This window comes from Asterias amurensis, chromosome 14, assembly GCF_032118995.1.
Source record: "Asterias amurensis chromosome 14, ASM3211899v1".
In the NCBI taxonomy this organism is placed as follows: Eukaryota; Metazoa; Echinodermata; class Asteroidea; order Forcipulatida; family Asteriidae; genus Asterias; species Asterias amurensis.
Genome location: NC_092661.1, coordinates 3,952,109 through 3,969,542, shown reverse-complemented (window position 1 = coordinate 3,969,542; position 17,434 = coordinate 3,952,109). Strand labels below are relative to the sequence as shown.

Below are 17,434 nucleotides of genomic sequence, written 5' to 3'. Positions count from 1 at the left end.
TGTCGATTTGTATCCTTGGTACAAAAACATTTTAATATTGAATACAAAATGATTTTTGTGTAAAGTATTGGCCTATGCATAGATTGTTGGTGAAAATGTACTTCAAACCACATGCCCTAATATATACAAGATGTATGGTGATGACAATACCATTCTCCAATCAAGTACCATATAGATTTTATGTACAATATAAAGTGAATATACAAGTACTCTGGCTTTGTACAGCTGGCTATGTACAGCAAAAAACATCGCTGCAATTGGAAAGTTGACACAAAACTGGATCCAGATTTTTTTTCCTTAACAAAACACAGACTGCAAAATTGCTGTTAAAACCTGTACAAAATACATTGTAGAAAAGGGCAAGTTTTTAGAATTAAAGTTGTCTTGAGATTCAAGTTTCAACAAAAACATGTAATTACCGCGAGTATAGCATCTAATATCAGTGTATGCCAAACAAAGTTTGCGTACAATTTCTTGATTAAATTCACCCTAAAGTACTTTTGGCTTGCTCAAAGCATTATCCTCTTACACTCTAGATTTCAAACACAATTTTATAATTTTTCGTTTTTTAAACTAAAGCTCTACTCAAACTTCTCAAAATGTTTTCAACCACATGTATAATTTCTAGTCTTTAGACCTTAACAATTAACAATACAGTAACTATAAAACACATTGAAACATAATTTGAACTTTTTCATCATGATCGTCACTGTGCCATGAAACAATATGAAATACCAGTCACATGTCGCATGAATTGACAACAAAATAGTGGGCAAAACAAAAATTTAAGACCGTTGAAATACCAGCCTTGCATATTGTTCCATTTTACAATTTATGTATCCTCAATATACCACTGTAATCAGTCTACCACAAAACATTCAAAGTACAAAAAATGGTGCATGGCCACACCAAAGTTTGCCCCAAATCCAGCCTCATTCAGATGCAAGAAGAAAAAAAGTGCAGTTTTTTTGTTTTCGATATTGTTGCCAATAATAATTTTGTAAGACATTGTTAGTTACCAAAACTGAAATTCTGTGTCAAAAAGCTAGCAATATTCAACAAACTGTAACTGCAATGAGAGACTTTTTGAACACTAGGTGGCAGCAGACTTACCAAATAAATATCCATTGTTTACGTAGTTCTAAGCATGCGCATATCACCAAGAACAATGGATTTTACCTGGTAAGTCTGCTGCCACCAAGCCTCCCAATAATGTAGACCCATCCACCCCTTTTGAGTTCCCAACACAAGGTAGAGTAACTGCAACTTGGGCTGAAAACACAAAATGCAAGATATGCCAATGAACTATTTCATTCGCATAGCAAAGCAAAATGCTACACAAAATGTTTCAATTGCTCCTTAAAAATCATCATTTACTACTCTTATATGTAGCATTCTGTGTGCACAAAATCTGATTCGGCAAAATATTTTGCTATGCAAAAGTGCTGCATGAAATCGTTCCCTTCATGACACAATAAAGATACTTGCAACAGGGACAGAATGTTGACATAAAATTTAAGTCACAGAGTTGTTCCAGCAGGTTTAGAAAGTGTCCAGTCATCTCACAACTAATACTCAATATACAAAACTGTACAAAATACGAAGTGAGTGGGGTTTAAGGGTCATCACCACAGAGACGAATCAGATAGCGATGGGCGTGTTGGATGCAACAGGATTAAACTCAAACTCATTCTCTTTCGTCTCTGGCGCTAGTTCTTGGTTATCCTCACCCTGGGGAATAAAAAAACAAAAAGAGAATAAGATTTAATTATATTTATTTATTTATTGATATCCAACAGGGGATTACCCTATAAAATTGCAAGTAATCATGACTGCGCCCTACCAAAACTATGATGAGGAACAAATCAAGAGAGTTAATTATTTAAGAGTGTATTAAACTATCAAGCAATGTTGTATATTCAAACAAACAGCAAACCAAAAAACAAACATCAAAAGGCAGACCACGCCATAGACAGATGTCCAACAATTGCAATGCATGCATCGAATTGTCGAAACAGTGCAATATGTTTTAATTCACAGGAAAATGCTCATTTTTTTTTTTTAATTAGCTATTTTATGCAGATACAACATTTTTTGCACTGACACAATGATAAAGAACTTAAGTTTAACTTTTTTAACTTCCTGCAAGTCATCACTACAGGAGTCTTCTCCCCCAACCCAACCCAAACAAATTCAAAGGTTGACAACCTTGTGATGGGACAAAAATGAAATTTGTAGACGCCCCAAGATTACAAAAATAACATATCAAGTAATAAACAAAAAGGGAAACTGACAAGGTAGGTTCTCTTTGATTGGTTAATGTTTTTTTGGAACATAGAAAAAATTACTGAAACGGGATTTGAACCAAAGAACTCAGGATTAACATGGCAGTATTGTGCTGACTTACCGGTTCTGAGAAGTACTTTTCAATGATCTCGACTGCAGCCTCATACACACTCTGCTGTTTGTGCTCCTGTAGATTCTCCAGTTTCTCAATTCCTTCGCATTCCTCAATCATCAGGCAGACAGTCTCGAGCTGATCAAGCTGCTTAGCCGCCTGCAATAATAATAGATAAATCTCATATAGCGCACAACTTAACTAGAGATTGACGTGCTTGACAAAACTGAAAATTACAAAGAACAGGAGATTTGAGATTGCAAATTGAAACTGGTGGGAATTGAGGTTGGATTTGAAATTGTCCAGGGTAGCAATGTGAACAAGTCCTTTATAGATACGACCAGAGGTGAGAGTTTAGATGAGGAAAGGATTTCTGAAAAATAGTTTTGCCCCTCCGTTCTAGACCTGGAACCTCCCAGATGATCCAACTCAGGTTTACTGAATTTGTTTGTATCACCAGAAATACAAACGGCAACATATTTTGTAAAGCGACACTGTGGGCTTTCCCAAGCGCAGGGCACAACAGCAAAAGCACAGAGCACAATGGCAATTGCTGTGGGTGATGTGGAATAAGTCGAGGCCACAAAGCAATAAATATCATCGCAAGACAATTTTTCAGTATCACCATAGTAATTCGTATTGTGACATCACATTGTACTTAGCAACTACGTTTTTTTTATGCAAGTTGCCAGACACACAAGGCCTGAAGGCCACTTCAAGGTGTGTGCTACAATTTTTTTTCCAGAGGCCGTTGCCACCTACTCCTAGGGCTGAAACAGGGTTACCCCTTTTACAGTCCATACGGATGTAGGCTTGGGTATCATCAGCCCGAAGCCTGGCCGGTAGAGCAGAAAGCACTACCTCCCCAATTTTATGTAGTAAGTGTCACAACCGGGATCCGAACCCACACCCTGCTGATCAAACACCAGAGCTTGAATCCGGTGCTCATAACCGCTCGTCCAATCTTAGATCTTTGTGAATTAGGGTTAGGGTTAGTACTTACCAGGAGAATGTTATTGATGGCCTCCAGTATGACATGAATGATCTTAGCATCCTGGACTGTGAGGAGGTTGCAGAGTGGCTTGAGGCATCCTGCTTGGACAGCGTGGACGATATGCTCCACACTACCACCAGAGGTCAGATTAGTCACTGCCCAGCAAGCTTCCTTCTGGCTCTTGAAGTCACCCTGTGCAAAATATCAGTGAAGAAAAGTATTTACAACTATGAACTTGGCCATTTTTTAAACTTTGTAACAAATGACTAAACTACAATACATTGTACAAGCACTTAACCAAAATTAAAAACAGCTGGCCTTAACATTTGAAAATAAAACCCATTATTAACAAGTGTAATCGATTGTAGACATTTATGATCTACTCAAGACTCCAACAGCATTCTTCATTGATTTTTAAAGTTCAGTTTCAATCAATAACATGACTCTTATCATATACACATAACCTACACTATGTACATTTTTAAAATGGTGCCGAATACTGCCAAGATGGTTGGCCGCTCATAACTTCAACTTTCCAAGATCAGGGAGATTTCCAAATTTGTTTATTTTTATGAAATTGTCTGCAGAATGCGGAAATTTGCAGCTCTGCTGTTACCAAGAAAGTCTGAATTCAGATACAAGTCTTTACTATCTCATCCCTGCTGTACAGTAGTAGAACGAAACATAATACAACTTGTTATCAATGGTGTCTCTGTTCTACCCTACCTTCAACATGACATCAATGAGAGGTCCAAGAAGACCAGCTTTGATGACCTCATCGATCTGTGTGACATTGCCGGCGGTGATGTTGCTGATCATCCAGCAAGATTCCTTCTGAATGTTGTTCTTGGGATGACGGAGTAGGCTTGCCATGACCGGGAGGACACCCTTCTCAACGACCACCTGTGGAAAGCAAAGATGGAGTTACTTCAAGAACAAATTCAATTTCAGATAAAAGGCACTGGGGTGGATTTCACAAAGAGTTAGGACTAGTCTTATCTCGAGTTAGGACCAGTTACTCGTCCTAACTTAGGACTATCCATGCAATTTGTATATCTCCTAGGACTAGTCCTAAGTTAGGACTTGTCCTAACTCTTTGTGAAATTGACCCCTGGACACGTTTGATATTTACTCAAAATATTACTAGCATAGAAACTTGACTTTGTTAAGGGCAGCATTACTTTGTTTCAACTGAAATCTTGACCTGAATAAAATGAAGCTTACCTGAGTCTGATCATCAGTTCCTGTCACAATATTTCCTAGGGTTCGAAGAGTTGGGGTCTGCAATACAAAAAAAAACAGGTGGCAAGTTTGAAATGAGGCCAAGTTCAATCTTTAACAAAATCCAACAGCCCAATTAGCACCAACATCAGGATGAATAGAAAACAAGAAAACTTCCGTTTTGAATGTGGGAGGAAAACCTCAAACAAGTCAAAGTGGAAAAACCCATGTAATCAGGTAGGGACTAAAAATCCATTGTCCATGATGCGAGGCCCCGGCCTGAGGTGGGATTCAAAACAGGGTCCACAAAGATGAAAGGCAGAGGAAAAACCCACTGAGATAACACTTGTTGATGATAACTTCCTATAATACATACATGGAGAGCTAATTATGCAATAAAACTATTTAGAAAATCTTTGAGCAATACTAAGCGCATTCGTTTAACCAGGGTGCATTTTTGCAGTCGTAACCAATGACCGTCTATACTGAATTTGCAATTGGTTAATGACCAGCCAAAGATGTAAACGGTTATTTGTCACAGCCAAAAATGCATCCCTGATTGACATTGCTAAGAACAAACAAAAACGTTTAAATTATTTTGTGCTCAGTCAGTTGTTAGAAAATAATCCAAAAAGACCTACCACTACAGAGATTTCTTCACATGCTAGGAGTTGGACCAGTCTTGGAACGACACCCGATCGTACAACATGCTGAAAAGAAGAAACACAAGAGAGTTAGGGAAATGATGCCGTCTCATGTCAATGCATCACAGGGCACAGTATTTTGTCCTGCAAGGTATGTGGAGCTAAATTTTTGAAGTACGAGAGCTTTTCCTATTTAGCACCATGTAAATGTTATTGTACTGCTATGCGCAGTATGTTGCTGATCAGACCTGGAATACTGGGGCACGAAACCCCTTCTCTTTACAATAAGTTCACTTGTTTTTTTTACGTGCAATACACAAGATTAACAGCAAATCATCCCACCCGAAGGTTGCAGCAGTAATGGTTTAGTGTCTAGCGAACACGAGTGTCACGACCGTGACTCGACACGGACCAAGCTCAGTGATCAGAAACACCAGAGCTTGAGTCCAATGTTCTTATCTGCTCGCCCACTACATGCCAAATGTTTACTCACATCGATTCTAGAGTTTGTTCCATCGGTGAGGTATGACAAGGCCCAGCAGGCGTCGGCCAGTACCTCCTTGTCGCAGTTATAGATGAGCGAGCCCAGGGCAGGGAGGACGCCAACAACAACCTCCTCTGGTGGGTATGGGTTCTTGTTTCGGCACAGATTGGACACGGTCCAACAGATGTTACGAAGGTAGTTTGTCTGGATTGGGAAAAAATACCAAACTATATAATAATAGCAAGCAAAAGTCCAGCAACAGTTTTTATAGCAGGTAAATTTAGTTGAGAAGCAAATTCTGTATTTTGATCACAGTTTGTTCAAAATGACTTTTATAATAAATGTTTACCGGCGTGTTTGGAGTGATGAGCTGAAGGAGGGGGTTTAACACTCCGTGTCTGATAACCTCATCCCTCAATGCTGGTCCATCACCTAAAAGGAAAAAAAAACCAGGGAAAAATATTGATTTGTGTCAAAGAACTAAAGACGCTAGTTTTGATGATCAAAGTGTACAATTGTTAGAGCGTAATATATAACAGTAAATCTTGCTTATATCTCAAAGACAAAACCAATTTACGAAGATTGTCTACTTGTTTTATGATCGACAATGTGTACAATCTGGCAATTCAGGCTATTTGAATACATTTTTTCTCTTAAAGACTTTTCCAATTGAGCAAACAAATTGGAAATCGAGCTAAGGTAGGAAAAAAGAACATCTTGCTTAATGACAAACCAAGTTGTACTTGTTAAAATGCAGTCATTTTTAGTACCTGCAATGTTTCCTAGAGCCCACACAGCCTGTTCTTTGACGTTCTCATGTGGCGATGAGAGAAGTTTGACGAAGGCTGGGATGGCATTCTGGCTCACTACAGCCTGGGTCTGCTCTGGCGTTCCAGAGGCTATGTTGGTCAGAGCCCACGCAGCCTCAAACTGAATACTGGGACTGGAAAGAGAGAAACACAATTTTCCAACAGTGTTCATTTCTCTTCTCCATCAGTATAAAAGGGAATACATGTGTGCAGTTTTACATTGTAGAATCTTGGACTATGATTTAACAAAGCTATTTTTCTATAAATAATTTTTGTCTATAAAAATAATCAGATCAGGCAAAATCTGACAAGGAAAAGCGAGAAAATCAGAATGTTTTCATACCATTAAAAAAGAATTGGCAAATGCCAGTGTGCATTAAATGATAGTCTTTAACCATTTTTAAATTACTACAAATCACCTGCCAAGTTGGCAAAACAGTAAATAATTTGTAGTGAAAAAAAAAAAGGTAGACTTCTGGGTCTTACATGTATTTCATAGAGCTGCTTCAATGCAGAAAATACTGCATAAGATTTTTGACTTTTCAGTTGGTATTTTAGCTATGACCTCATTATGGTAAGCATAATTTAGTTGTGCTTAGCAATTTCATCCTCAAACAACTACGGTTATTGGGCCCTGATGATGAAACTGGTCAGTGATGAACAGGCAGGATACACTTACTTGTCATGGTAGTTGAGGAACTCTACAAACGTTGGGATGAGGTTAGCCTTGATGATGGCGTTGATGGGAGGATGGCGCTCACGGGACAGCATCTTACGCGCTGACTGAACGGCATGGAACTGCTTGATGGGATCGGTGGATTTGACCGATGCGACAATCTCATCCAGTGACATGGCAGCAACCTGAACAAAATATGGATCACTTTTATAAGCTTGGTCTGAAATTCTGAGTGTTCCTAAGAAATGAGATGGTCCTTTCTCTTTTTTGAAAACTAAGTGATACAAGGCGAGGGCTTTCCCTTTTATAGTACATTAGTAAAAAATGACTACGGGGCTAGTATTCTCAACTTGCCTTTGTGCTTCCCAAAAGGCCCACAAATAAAAGATTGAAAATTTTGGTCATTTTTACAACCTTGGTTAAAATTAAACAACACCCAGAGTATGTGACAAGAGTCGTATTTTGGTATTAGGAAATCGTCCAAACCTGCTTCTGTTCCTGCAGAGGCATTGGCGTCTCTTCTTCTGCGCAGATGTTGCGACGCTTAAGGAGCTGGTCATTCTTCTTGGATTTGCGAAGTTCAACTGTGACATCCTGACGTCTTCTGCGCATCTCCTACAGAACAAAAAGTTTTTTTTTTGTTGAAGTGCTAAAATTATTCTTCTTAAAGGCAGTGGACACTATTGGTAATTACTCAAAATAATTATCAGCATAAAACCTCACTTGGTAAAGAATAATCTTCATTTTAATATGGTTTTATCTTCATTTTCTTATGAATTTGATCCAAGTTATAACATATCAACAACAACCGAAACACACAAAAGGGAGTTTCTTTTATTTTGGGGTGGGGGCTTAAAGAAAATCAGACGTCCAGTTAAAAACAGAGAAAACACATCATTCTAATTACTTACGCTATTATCGCGACCCTTGTTCTTAAAGGAAGACAGACGGTTGTTCTCCATTCCAGGCATGATGGTAGAGAATATTTGTCCAGCAAACCACTAAATCAACGCAGCAACTAATCTGTTTTGTGCTGATTACAAACTTTCCCTGGAGTTGGCTTGAAGATTATGAGAAAATTATACCTTTTTTATAGTTCTCGGTTGAGATTATTTTTTCAGTAGTTTTTCTGTGGGAAAAAAATGAAACAATAACATAATGTTTAATTTTAAGGGTTTTATAATTTTGGTGAATCCCAACATAAATAAAGTCTCAACCCTGTGAAAATTAATTGGGTTCAATTGGTCATCAAAAAATGGCATGAAAATAATGTCATCTATATGGGAGAAAAAAACAATTGTTGCACATTATATAACTTTGTTTGTGTGCTTCATGCCGCAGCGTTCCTCAGATTTAACATTTTTTAGTAAAAAAGGACCCATTTATTTTCGTTTTTTTCTAACCCAAGACTCCATAACTTAATATTAATTTTTGTTTCACTGTTTTGTTTGCATCAAGTTAGTTCGAAAAAAGGAGTAGGCCTACAGCGCCCCAGTTACTGGGTCTAGCTACATCGTATGTACTCGAAATTCAGCAATATGCTACAACCCAATGACATTCTTTTAAATAAACCATCATATTCATGTAGGCCCTACACTACTTCTATTCTAGACACCATATTAAAAAAAAAAATACAATTAGATTTTAGTATAACAATTTAATTACAGCAGGTAGGTTGGAATTTTTTAAATGCACCCGTACTTCAGCACTTGAACATTGAATGAATTGGCATTGTCATGATTGTTGAACTTTGATTTGATTTTTAACATGTTGAAAATGACAAAAAAAAAAGGGGAAAATCCTGCCACCACTTTAACTTTTTTTTATATTTTTTTTAAACAAATAAACTCAACATTTTTGAAAAGTGGTGGCAGGCTAGGATACGGAAATCTTTCCACAAAAATGAAATATTTACTTAAAAAAACAGTCCTGACATGCCCGAATTGGATGGTGTTTGAGTTTGACATGCAACAAAATTAACAAAAATTCACCGTACTCGAAATTCAGCAATACGCTGCAATGACATTTTTTTTTAATCATCAATTTATACACCATTTAATAAAATACAAAAATACATTATAGTATTAACAATTCAATTACGGCAGGTACATGTAGGTTGGAAATTTTAAAATGCACCCGTACCTCAGCACTTGAGTTGAGTTGGCATTGTTGAACTTTGATTTGAACATGTTGAAAATGACGAAAAAAAGGGAAAATCCTGCCCCCACTTTTTCTTTTGTTTTGAAACAAATAAACTAAACATTTTTGAAAAGTGGTGGCAGGCTAGGATACGGAAATCTTTCCACAAAAATAAATATTTACTAAAAAAATAGTCCCGACATGCCCGAATTTGATGGTGTTCGAGTTTGACATGCAACCAAAATTAACAAAAATTACCCGAACAGAAACAGTCACCAGGTCACTACAGAAATAATGTGGTATTAAAAAATATGAACAGTATTATAATATAAAACAACGGATTTAAAATATAAGCATAATAAAGAAAAATTGAAAACTGAAATAAATTCTAATCGTAAATCGATATAAATACAGCAGTCAATCATCGGCAGTCATACAGTTGCACGATACGTGGTGTCGAAAAATGTCAAACCAGACAAAACCAGAAAAATGAGAAAGAAAGACCAGACAAAACTGTCTAAATTTGTCTTTTTACCCATAAATTTTCCAGCATTTAGGGTACAACACTGATGGTTCATGTCATTAAAAGTGTATCCTAAAAGAAAGAAATCATTTTCATGGTTTAAATTAATTTCTAAAAGAACTTTTGCTAAGCGATGAAAAACCTACCTTCTCGGTCAACGAGTTGCAGGAAACTAGATTCAAAAACTAAAGGCTTTTGAAACATGCGGGAAATTTAAAGGGCCAGCTTACCGTCGAACGTGATTGGCTGTTCAGTAAACAGTTTTCAAACAAGGTGGTTGACCATTTTTTTTACATTACTCGTTGATATTTTAAAACCTATTTTTGTGCAAGTTTTATATAAATCTGAGTTTTTGTCAAAATTATGTAGTAATATTAAAGCGTTTCAGTTCGAAATGTGAATTTAGAAAGGAAATTAAAGAATGGGGATTTAAAAACTGTTTTAACATTCTCGCGGATTTTATACGAGATCTCGCAGTATGCGTGAAGAGTGAACGATAACCTCTTCCACGGTCCTTCCTCTATGCCCATGCCACAGCGAACGTTTTGTTATGTGGGGACGATTTTTCCACACGATACAAGTTGGGCAAGAGGTTGAACAGTATACTCTCGCACATGCACTCTCGCTATGGCATAAATGAAGTAAACATTGAGGAAACTGTCGACAATTATTCCATTTCTACATCTTCACGTATCCTTTTTTTGAACATGTTTACTTGTTATCCAGTGGTAAATCGTTGCCCCATTTCATTACTTGATAACTGAATAAATTATTATTAAACCGTAGCTCTAAATGTGGACTTTTTCCAGCTTTCATGGCGCTTGCGTTGACAGGCATGTCAAAACGTTGCAAGCGGGCAACGTGCACAAAAGAGGGTTGCCCACAAAAGACCAGGATGTTTGGTAGTTTGTATGACAATCCAGATTAACTGGGTGGTCTTTGTACACAAGCTTTATATATGGCCGCCGAACCATAGATTATGCGCTGTAACGGTTTACAGTTTGAGCTAGGTTTTTGTTGACCCACCTTTTTCTACTTCGAGTTGTTTGCAAAAATTGTATTTCTTGTTTGTACTGTTTCGTTTGTACTTTGATATTGTAGTTTGTTTGTTTGTTTGTTAAATTGTTTGTTTGTTTGTTTGTTTGTTTGTTTGTTTGTTGGTCTGTCTGTCTGTTCGTTCGTTTGTTTGTTTGTTTGTTTGTTTTTTGTTTGTTTGTTTGTTTGTTTGTTTGTTTGTTTGTTTGTTTGTTTGTTTGTTTGTTTGTTTGTTTATTTGAATGATCTTCCCATCAACAAGGGAACTTGGCAAACTCCCACTAAGGGATATAAACACCAAGCTGGCAACAGCCAATCTCTGTCGTACAAACATTGGTTTAACGTCTATGATTTGAATTACACAAATCAAGAAATTGTGATTCATTAAAGCCATTGGACCCTTTCGGTACAGAAAAAAAAAAAAAAGTTCACAGATTTACAAATAATTTACAGGGTTTACAGAAGGTAATGGTGAAAGACTTCTCTTGAAATATTAGTCCATGAAATGCTTTACTTTTTGAGAAAACGGTAAAACAATATAAACTCTTGTTAATTACGGATTTGTTATAAACACATGTCATGACACGGCGAAACGCGCGAAAACAGGAGTGGGTTTTCCCGTTATTTTCTCCCGACTCCGATGTCCGATTGAGCCTAAATTTCCACAGGTTTGTTATTTTATATAGAAGTTGTGATACACGAAGTGTAGGCCTTGGAAAATACTGTTTACCGAAAGGGTCCAATGGCTTTAACTAGACAACTATATTGATTCTAGTCATTGTGAAATCAGCGGTTAGCTTGGTAGGATTGGAACCAACAACCTTGTGATTACGTGTCCTGCAGTCTAACCTTGACCACCTAAGTGACTGGGGCGCTATTATGCACTCAAAATTTTGTCGAGAGTTATTCGCTGTAACGGTTTACAGTTTGAAATAGGTTTTTGTTAACAGCCAAACAAGGGGGGCTAGGTTTTCATAGGCTACTCTTCCTAAGCACTTATATAAGGCCTAGTAGTAATTTGTTTTACTTTTACTTTATTAGACTAGCTAGAACTAGAGCGTGCGTAGGGCTCAACTAAAAGTTTAAATTGATGGCAGCAGCAAATCCAGGTGTGCGCCCCCAATAGTTGCGATAACATTAAACCTCCTGCCGTCGGCAGAAGGGTTACGTTATCGCAACTCTGCCCCCAATACAATTTGAGGATGAGGAAGCCATGGACCAAGTCTTTGGCGAATGATGATGTCTTTAGACTTTTTTTTTTTACCAGTCTGACCACGTCCCTTCACCATATATTTGTAAATTGTAAATGTTATTCTTGTTGTATCATGGAGGTAGAATTAGCCTCCATGCTTGTATTCCTACACAGCAGGGAGGACAAATGTCATGTTTTTTATCATGACAATAACTATTTTAATCTTTAATCTTAAAGACACTGGACACTATTGGTAAGTGTCAAAGACCAGTCTTCTCACTTGGTGTCTCAACATATGCAAACAATAACAAACCTGTTTCAGCACAATTGGTCGTCAAAGTTCCGAGATAATAATGAAAGAAAAAACACCCTTGTCACACGAAGTTGTGTGCTTTCAGATGCTTGGTTTTGAGACCTCAAATTCTAAACCATGAGGTCTCAAAATCAAATTCATGGAATTCTTTCTCGAAAACTACATCACTTCAGAGGGAGCCGTTTCTCACAGTGTTTAATACTATCAACCTCTCCCTATAACTCGTTACCCAGTAAGGTTTTTTTATGCTAATAACTACTTTGAGTAATTACCAATAGTGTCCACTGCCTTCAAATAATGTTTGAATGCTGGAGAGGAACTGCTATTGGTATGAGTCTCCGTCCTTTCTCCGAGTTCTTTTTTCGCTATCGTCTCCACCAACAGGATAGCGATAAACATTAGAACCTCATCATACATCATGTATGCTGTAGGTCTTACCACCACTCTAGGCCTAGTTCTAAAACTTAGAAGTTGGCCTATCTCAGACCTTTTTTTCTCGACTTTGAAAAAGAAAAGAATGTTATTTATTTAGTTGTAATATTTATTTAGTTATTTAAAGGCCTTTGTTTTTTAACTTAACTTAATTGCATTTATAAAGCGCTTTAACACTGTTTCAAAGCGCTTTTAGCTTTTCTTTTTTTGAACTGTTAATCTGCACCAATTATTTAGTCAGGGAAACTACACTCTTAAGCCTTCTCCTTTACCATGGAATACATACGTAGTCCTTGGTATTCCACCTTGCTCTCCTGATAATTATTTTGCAATGTATTAAGGGAATCAATGTGTGGTGAAGAGGCTTTCAACTAGTGGTTTAACCCGCGCCGAGGCCTGGACTTGATAATTTTACCGAGGCGAAGTCAAGGTAAATTATCAAGAACCAGGCCTCGGCGAGTTTAAACCACTAGTTGAAAATCTCTTCAACACACTTTGATTCCCATTCATAAATACCTTTTCGGTCAAAAACATCATCACTTGTTGGTCAAAAAGTTCAGATAAATGCAAAAATTATAATTGTTAAATGATTTCTTTCAACACAACACCCCTCCAGCTATGAAATGGTAAGGTCCTCGGGTAAACAACTCCTTATAAGGAGATGATGCGCGCGTCTCGCGTATCCCATGATGTGGCACAACTATTCCAGCCGTTGCTCTCGACCAATAGGAATGAAGAAACTGTCTTATACGCGCAGGTGCAAGCTCGCATGTCACGCCCATGTTATAACACTTTTTACTGGTGTTATATCATCCGTTCAAACAACCCCTCATGATGCCCTCTCGACCAATCAGAATGGATAAACTGACTTATGTATTTATGAATGCTTATTCAAACTTATCAGAAAAAAGCAATGTTTTTATTTGAGAAATATGAAAATTAGGTTCAAGAAAGCGCATAGCACAGTTTGTCTTAGGTTTTTATGAATACAAGTTTCAACATGAGGTGAATTCTAGACTTGATGCACTCATGTTGCGACTTCAACTGTAGTCTTGACTAATTTGACTAGTATGTCTATCTGAACATGTTCACCCTTATTCATTAGTCATTGCTTACATGTTCCAAAACTACTAAAAATAGAGCTTGTTCCATTTGTTATGGTCAAATATCATTTTCTTACGCGGCTCCATTTCTTTTGAATACAGCATAGACTTCCTGTACATATTTGCCAGGCTAGTTCTTTACTACTTCTAGAAACTGTTGGGCTTCTCGTGAGAGCCTTGCCTATAGTTTCAGGAAGTAGTTCTTTACAATGTTTTAAGTCTTTTTGTTAAAGCCATTGGACCCTTTCGGTACAGAAAAAAAATAAAAAGTTCACAGATTTACAAATAACTTACAGGGTTTACAGAAGGTAGTGGTGAAATACTTCTCTTGAAATATTAGTCCATGAAATGCTTTACTTTTTGAACAGTAAAACAATATCAATTCTCGTTAACGAGAATTACGGATTTATTTTAAACACATGTCATGACACGGCGAAACGCGCGGATATAAGGGTGGGTTTTCCTGTTATTTTCTCCCGACTCCGATGACCGATTAAGCCCAAATTTTCACAGGTTTGTTATTTGATATAGAAGTTGTGATACACGAAGTGTGGGCCTTGGACAATACTGTTTACCGAAAGGGTCCAATGGCTTTAAAGACACTGGACACTATTGGTAATTGTCAAAGACCAGTATTCTGCCTTGGTGTAACTCACCATATATGCTTAAAATAACAAACCTGTGAAAATTTGAGCTCAATTGGTCATCAACTCAAAATTGTGAGATAATAATGAAAGAAAAAACACCCAAGTCACAAGAAGTTGTGTGCTTTCAGATGGTTGATTTCGTGACCTCAAATTCTAAATCTGAGGTCTCGAAATCAAATTCGTGGAAAATTACTTCTTTCTCGAAAACAACGTCACTTCAGAGAGAGCCGTTTCTCACAATACTTTATACTATCAACAGCTCCCCATTACTCGTGACAAAGTGAGGTTTTATGCTAATAATTATTTTGAGTAGTTACCAATAGTGTCCAGTGCCTTTAAAAACTCATTTGTTCAAAGCTGCTTATTTGTAAGCTGCTTACTTGTAATTGTATCTTTCACTCATTCTTTGTGGTTGAACTCTTTATGCATTTTTTGCATTAGGTGCTTTACAAATGTCTATATTATTAATTTTATTTGTTTAATAAATTGTAAAATTCTTAACTCTATAAGCAGATGATAAAGTGGACAAGCTGACAACGTCATCAGCAAACGGTCAAGAAGAGGGCAACCACAAGTGTCCTTCATGTCATGTGAGCACCCCTTAGCTTAGTGTGACAAGGAGGGTTCTAGCCCTGGTACATGAAGGGCGTCTGTGCCACTGCACTGACCGCTTCAGAGGAGTCCAACCTGGGCTAGGAGGGTTCCAGCATGGCTGCTTATGGGGTGCAGGGGGACGACGCCATGCGATATGAACACCAACAACGCCAGTATGCGTTACTGATGGAGATACAGCGACTTTGCAGAGAACTGCCTGTGTAAGTATGAAATTCTATACTATCGGGGCCCAATTTCCTGCTTAAAGGCTTGTGCAAGTTGGTCTATGAAAAGTGTTTGTAACCATTTGTTACAGGGGTATAAAATGCATGGCTAGAAAGATGTTTTAAAAGTAGAGTATTTATAACGATCTACATGCATCGAAATAACACGGCAAGCTAATTTATGAAGTAATTTTTTTGGCTCCACAAAATGGCCGACCATGTTAGTTCGCAAACTAAAAGGAAAAGCATGCAATTTCGTGGCATTTTGTGGATCGTTATTCTACTTAGAGCTATCTTACTTTTATAACGAGCGATTTCAAATGCTTTACAGAAACCAACTCACCCGATCCAAGTCAACGTGTCCCTTTGAGCAGAAAATATTGCTCAACAAAAGGGAATCAATGTGTGGTGAAGAGGTTTTTAACTAGTGGTTTAAACCCGCCAAGGCCTGGTTCTTGATAATTTACCCCGATGAACTAGTGGTTTAAACCCGCCGAGGCCTGGTTCTTGATAATTTTACCGAGATGAAGTCGAGGTAAACTATCAATAACCACTAGTTGAAAACCGATTCAACACACTTTGATTCCCATTCATAAATACATTTTCGGTCAAAAAAAATCAACACTTTTGGTCAAAAAATAAATAAATGCAAAAATTATAATTGTTCAATGATTTCTTTCAACACAACACCCCTCCAGCTATGAAATGGTAAGGCCATTGGGTAAACAACTCCTTATAAGGAGATTGCTTTGCGCGTCGCGCGTATCGCGTGATGTGGCACAACTATTCCAGCCGCTGCTCTCGACGAATAGGAATGAAGAAACTGTCTTAAAAGCACAGGTGCAAGCTCGCGTGTCACGCCCGTGTTTCAACACTTTTTACTGGTGTTATATCATCCGTTCAAACACCCCCACATGATACCCTCTCGACCAATCAGAGTGGATAAACTGACTTAGGAATGCTTATTCAAACTTATCAGGAAAAAGCAATGTTTTTATTTGAGAAATATGAAAATTAGGTTCTTAAGATTCTTAAGAAGCAAGAAAGCGCATAGCACAAAAAAAAACTAATTTCAGCTTTTGTCCACCTTCCAAACACTAAACAGCCCTGTCATTGAAAGTGGGTTGTAAAATTACAGAACCTGAACTAAATATACTCCCACTATGCAAAGTTTCAAATCCTACTTGATAGTATTTGATACTGGTGGACACTATTGGTAATTACTTAAAATAATTATTAGCATAAAACCTTACTTGGTAGCGAGTAATGGGGAGAGGTTGGTAGTATAAAACATTGCGAGAACCGGCTCCCTCTGAAGTGGAGTAGTTTTCGAGAAAGAAGTAATTTTCCACGAATTTGATTTCGAGACCTCAAGTTTAGAATTTGAGGTCTCAAAATCAACCATCTAAACGCACACAACTTCGTGTGACAAGGGTGTTTTTTTCTTTCATAGTTATCTCGCAACTCCGATGACCAATCGAGCTCAAATCTTCACAGGTTTGTTATTTTATGCATATGTTGAGATACACCAAGTGAGAAGACTGGTCTTTGACATTTACCAATAGTGGCCACTGTCTTTAAATGCAGGGTCAAGTTTTTGATTAATACATCTGTATTCTGAAGATAACATGTTGATTCAAAAAAATAGAGAATGCTGAGCCTAACTTCCCCCGGTATTTGTTTGTGCACCAAATCTTTCCTCTGAACCTCAATGACCCCCCCCCCTGTAGCCCCCCTTTTACCCCCTCTTTCAACTTGGCAGGAAAACAACCCCAACTCCCATGAGACAGATAGTAGGAGGCTATCAATCAGTCATATTTGATCAAGATTGTCAAAATGCCTGAGTTCGGGGGATGATTAGACCGCAGGAAAAAACGAGTCACCGAAACCCGTTTGCTCGGGTCAAATGTTCAAGGTTGGCACGTCCTCCCTCGCAGAGCCAAATAAAATTTCTTCAAATCAAAATAAATTTGAGTTTAGGGACAGTGACGCCTTGCCCTTCACTT

General features: G+C 37.7%; 2 protein-coding genes across 5 annotated transcripts in view; one reads left to right on the top strand and one right to left on the bottom strand.

The window, feature by feature from the left end:
* LOC139947250 (importin subunit alpha-5-like) lies at positions 1 to 10,118 on the bottom strand. Its single transcript, XM_071945136.1, has 13 exons — positions 10,035 to 10,118; positions 8,138 to 8,355; positions 7,713 to 7,841; positions 7,230 to 7,411; positions 6,512 to 6,684; positions 6,091 to 6,173; positions 5,751 to 5,945; positions 5,255 to 5,323; positions 4,617 to 4,673; positions 4,119 to 4,295; positions 3,402 to 3,584; positions 2,408 to 2,557; positions 1 to 1,731 (listed from the first exon to the last, which is right to left on the bottom strand). Exons 2-13 carry the CDS (start codon positions 8,195 to 8,197, stop codon positions 1,642 to 1,644), a joined length of 1,548 nt encoding a protein of 515 aa, XP_071801237.1. The 5' UTR covers positions 8,198 to 8,355; positions 10,035 to 10,118; the 3' UTR covers positions 1 to 1,641.
* A 385-nt stretch (positions 10,119 to 10,503) lies between these two features.
* Positions 10,504 to 17,434, top strand: part of LOC139946932 (protein DGCR6-like) — a 68,041-nt gene continuing 61,110 nt past the window's right edge. For all 4 annotated transcript variants that reach the window (XR_011787298.1, XM_071944720.1, XM_071944719.1 and 1 more), the window contains exons 1-2: positions 10,504 to 10,578; positions 15,124 to 15,425. Coding sequence is in view for 3 of the 4 variants with exons in the window: in XM_071944720.1 (XP_071800821.1) it covers positions 15,319 to 15,425 (107 nt within the window). In the remaining variant the exon portion in view is untranslated. The remainder of the gene's footprint in view (positions 10,579 to 15,123; positions 15,426 to 17,434) is intronic.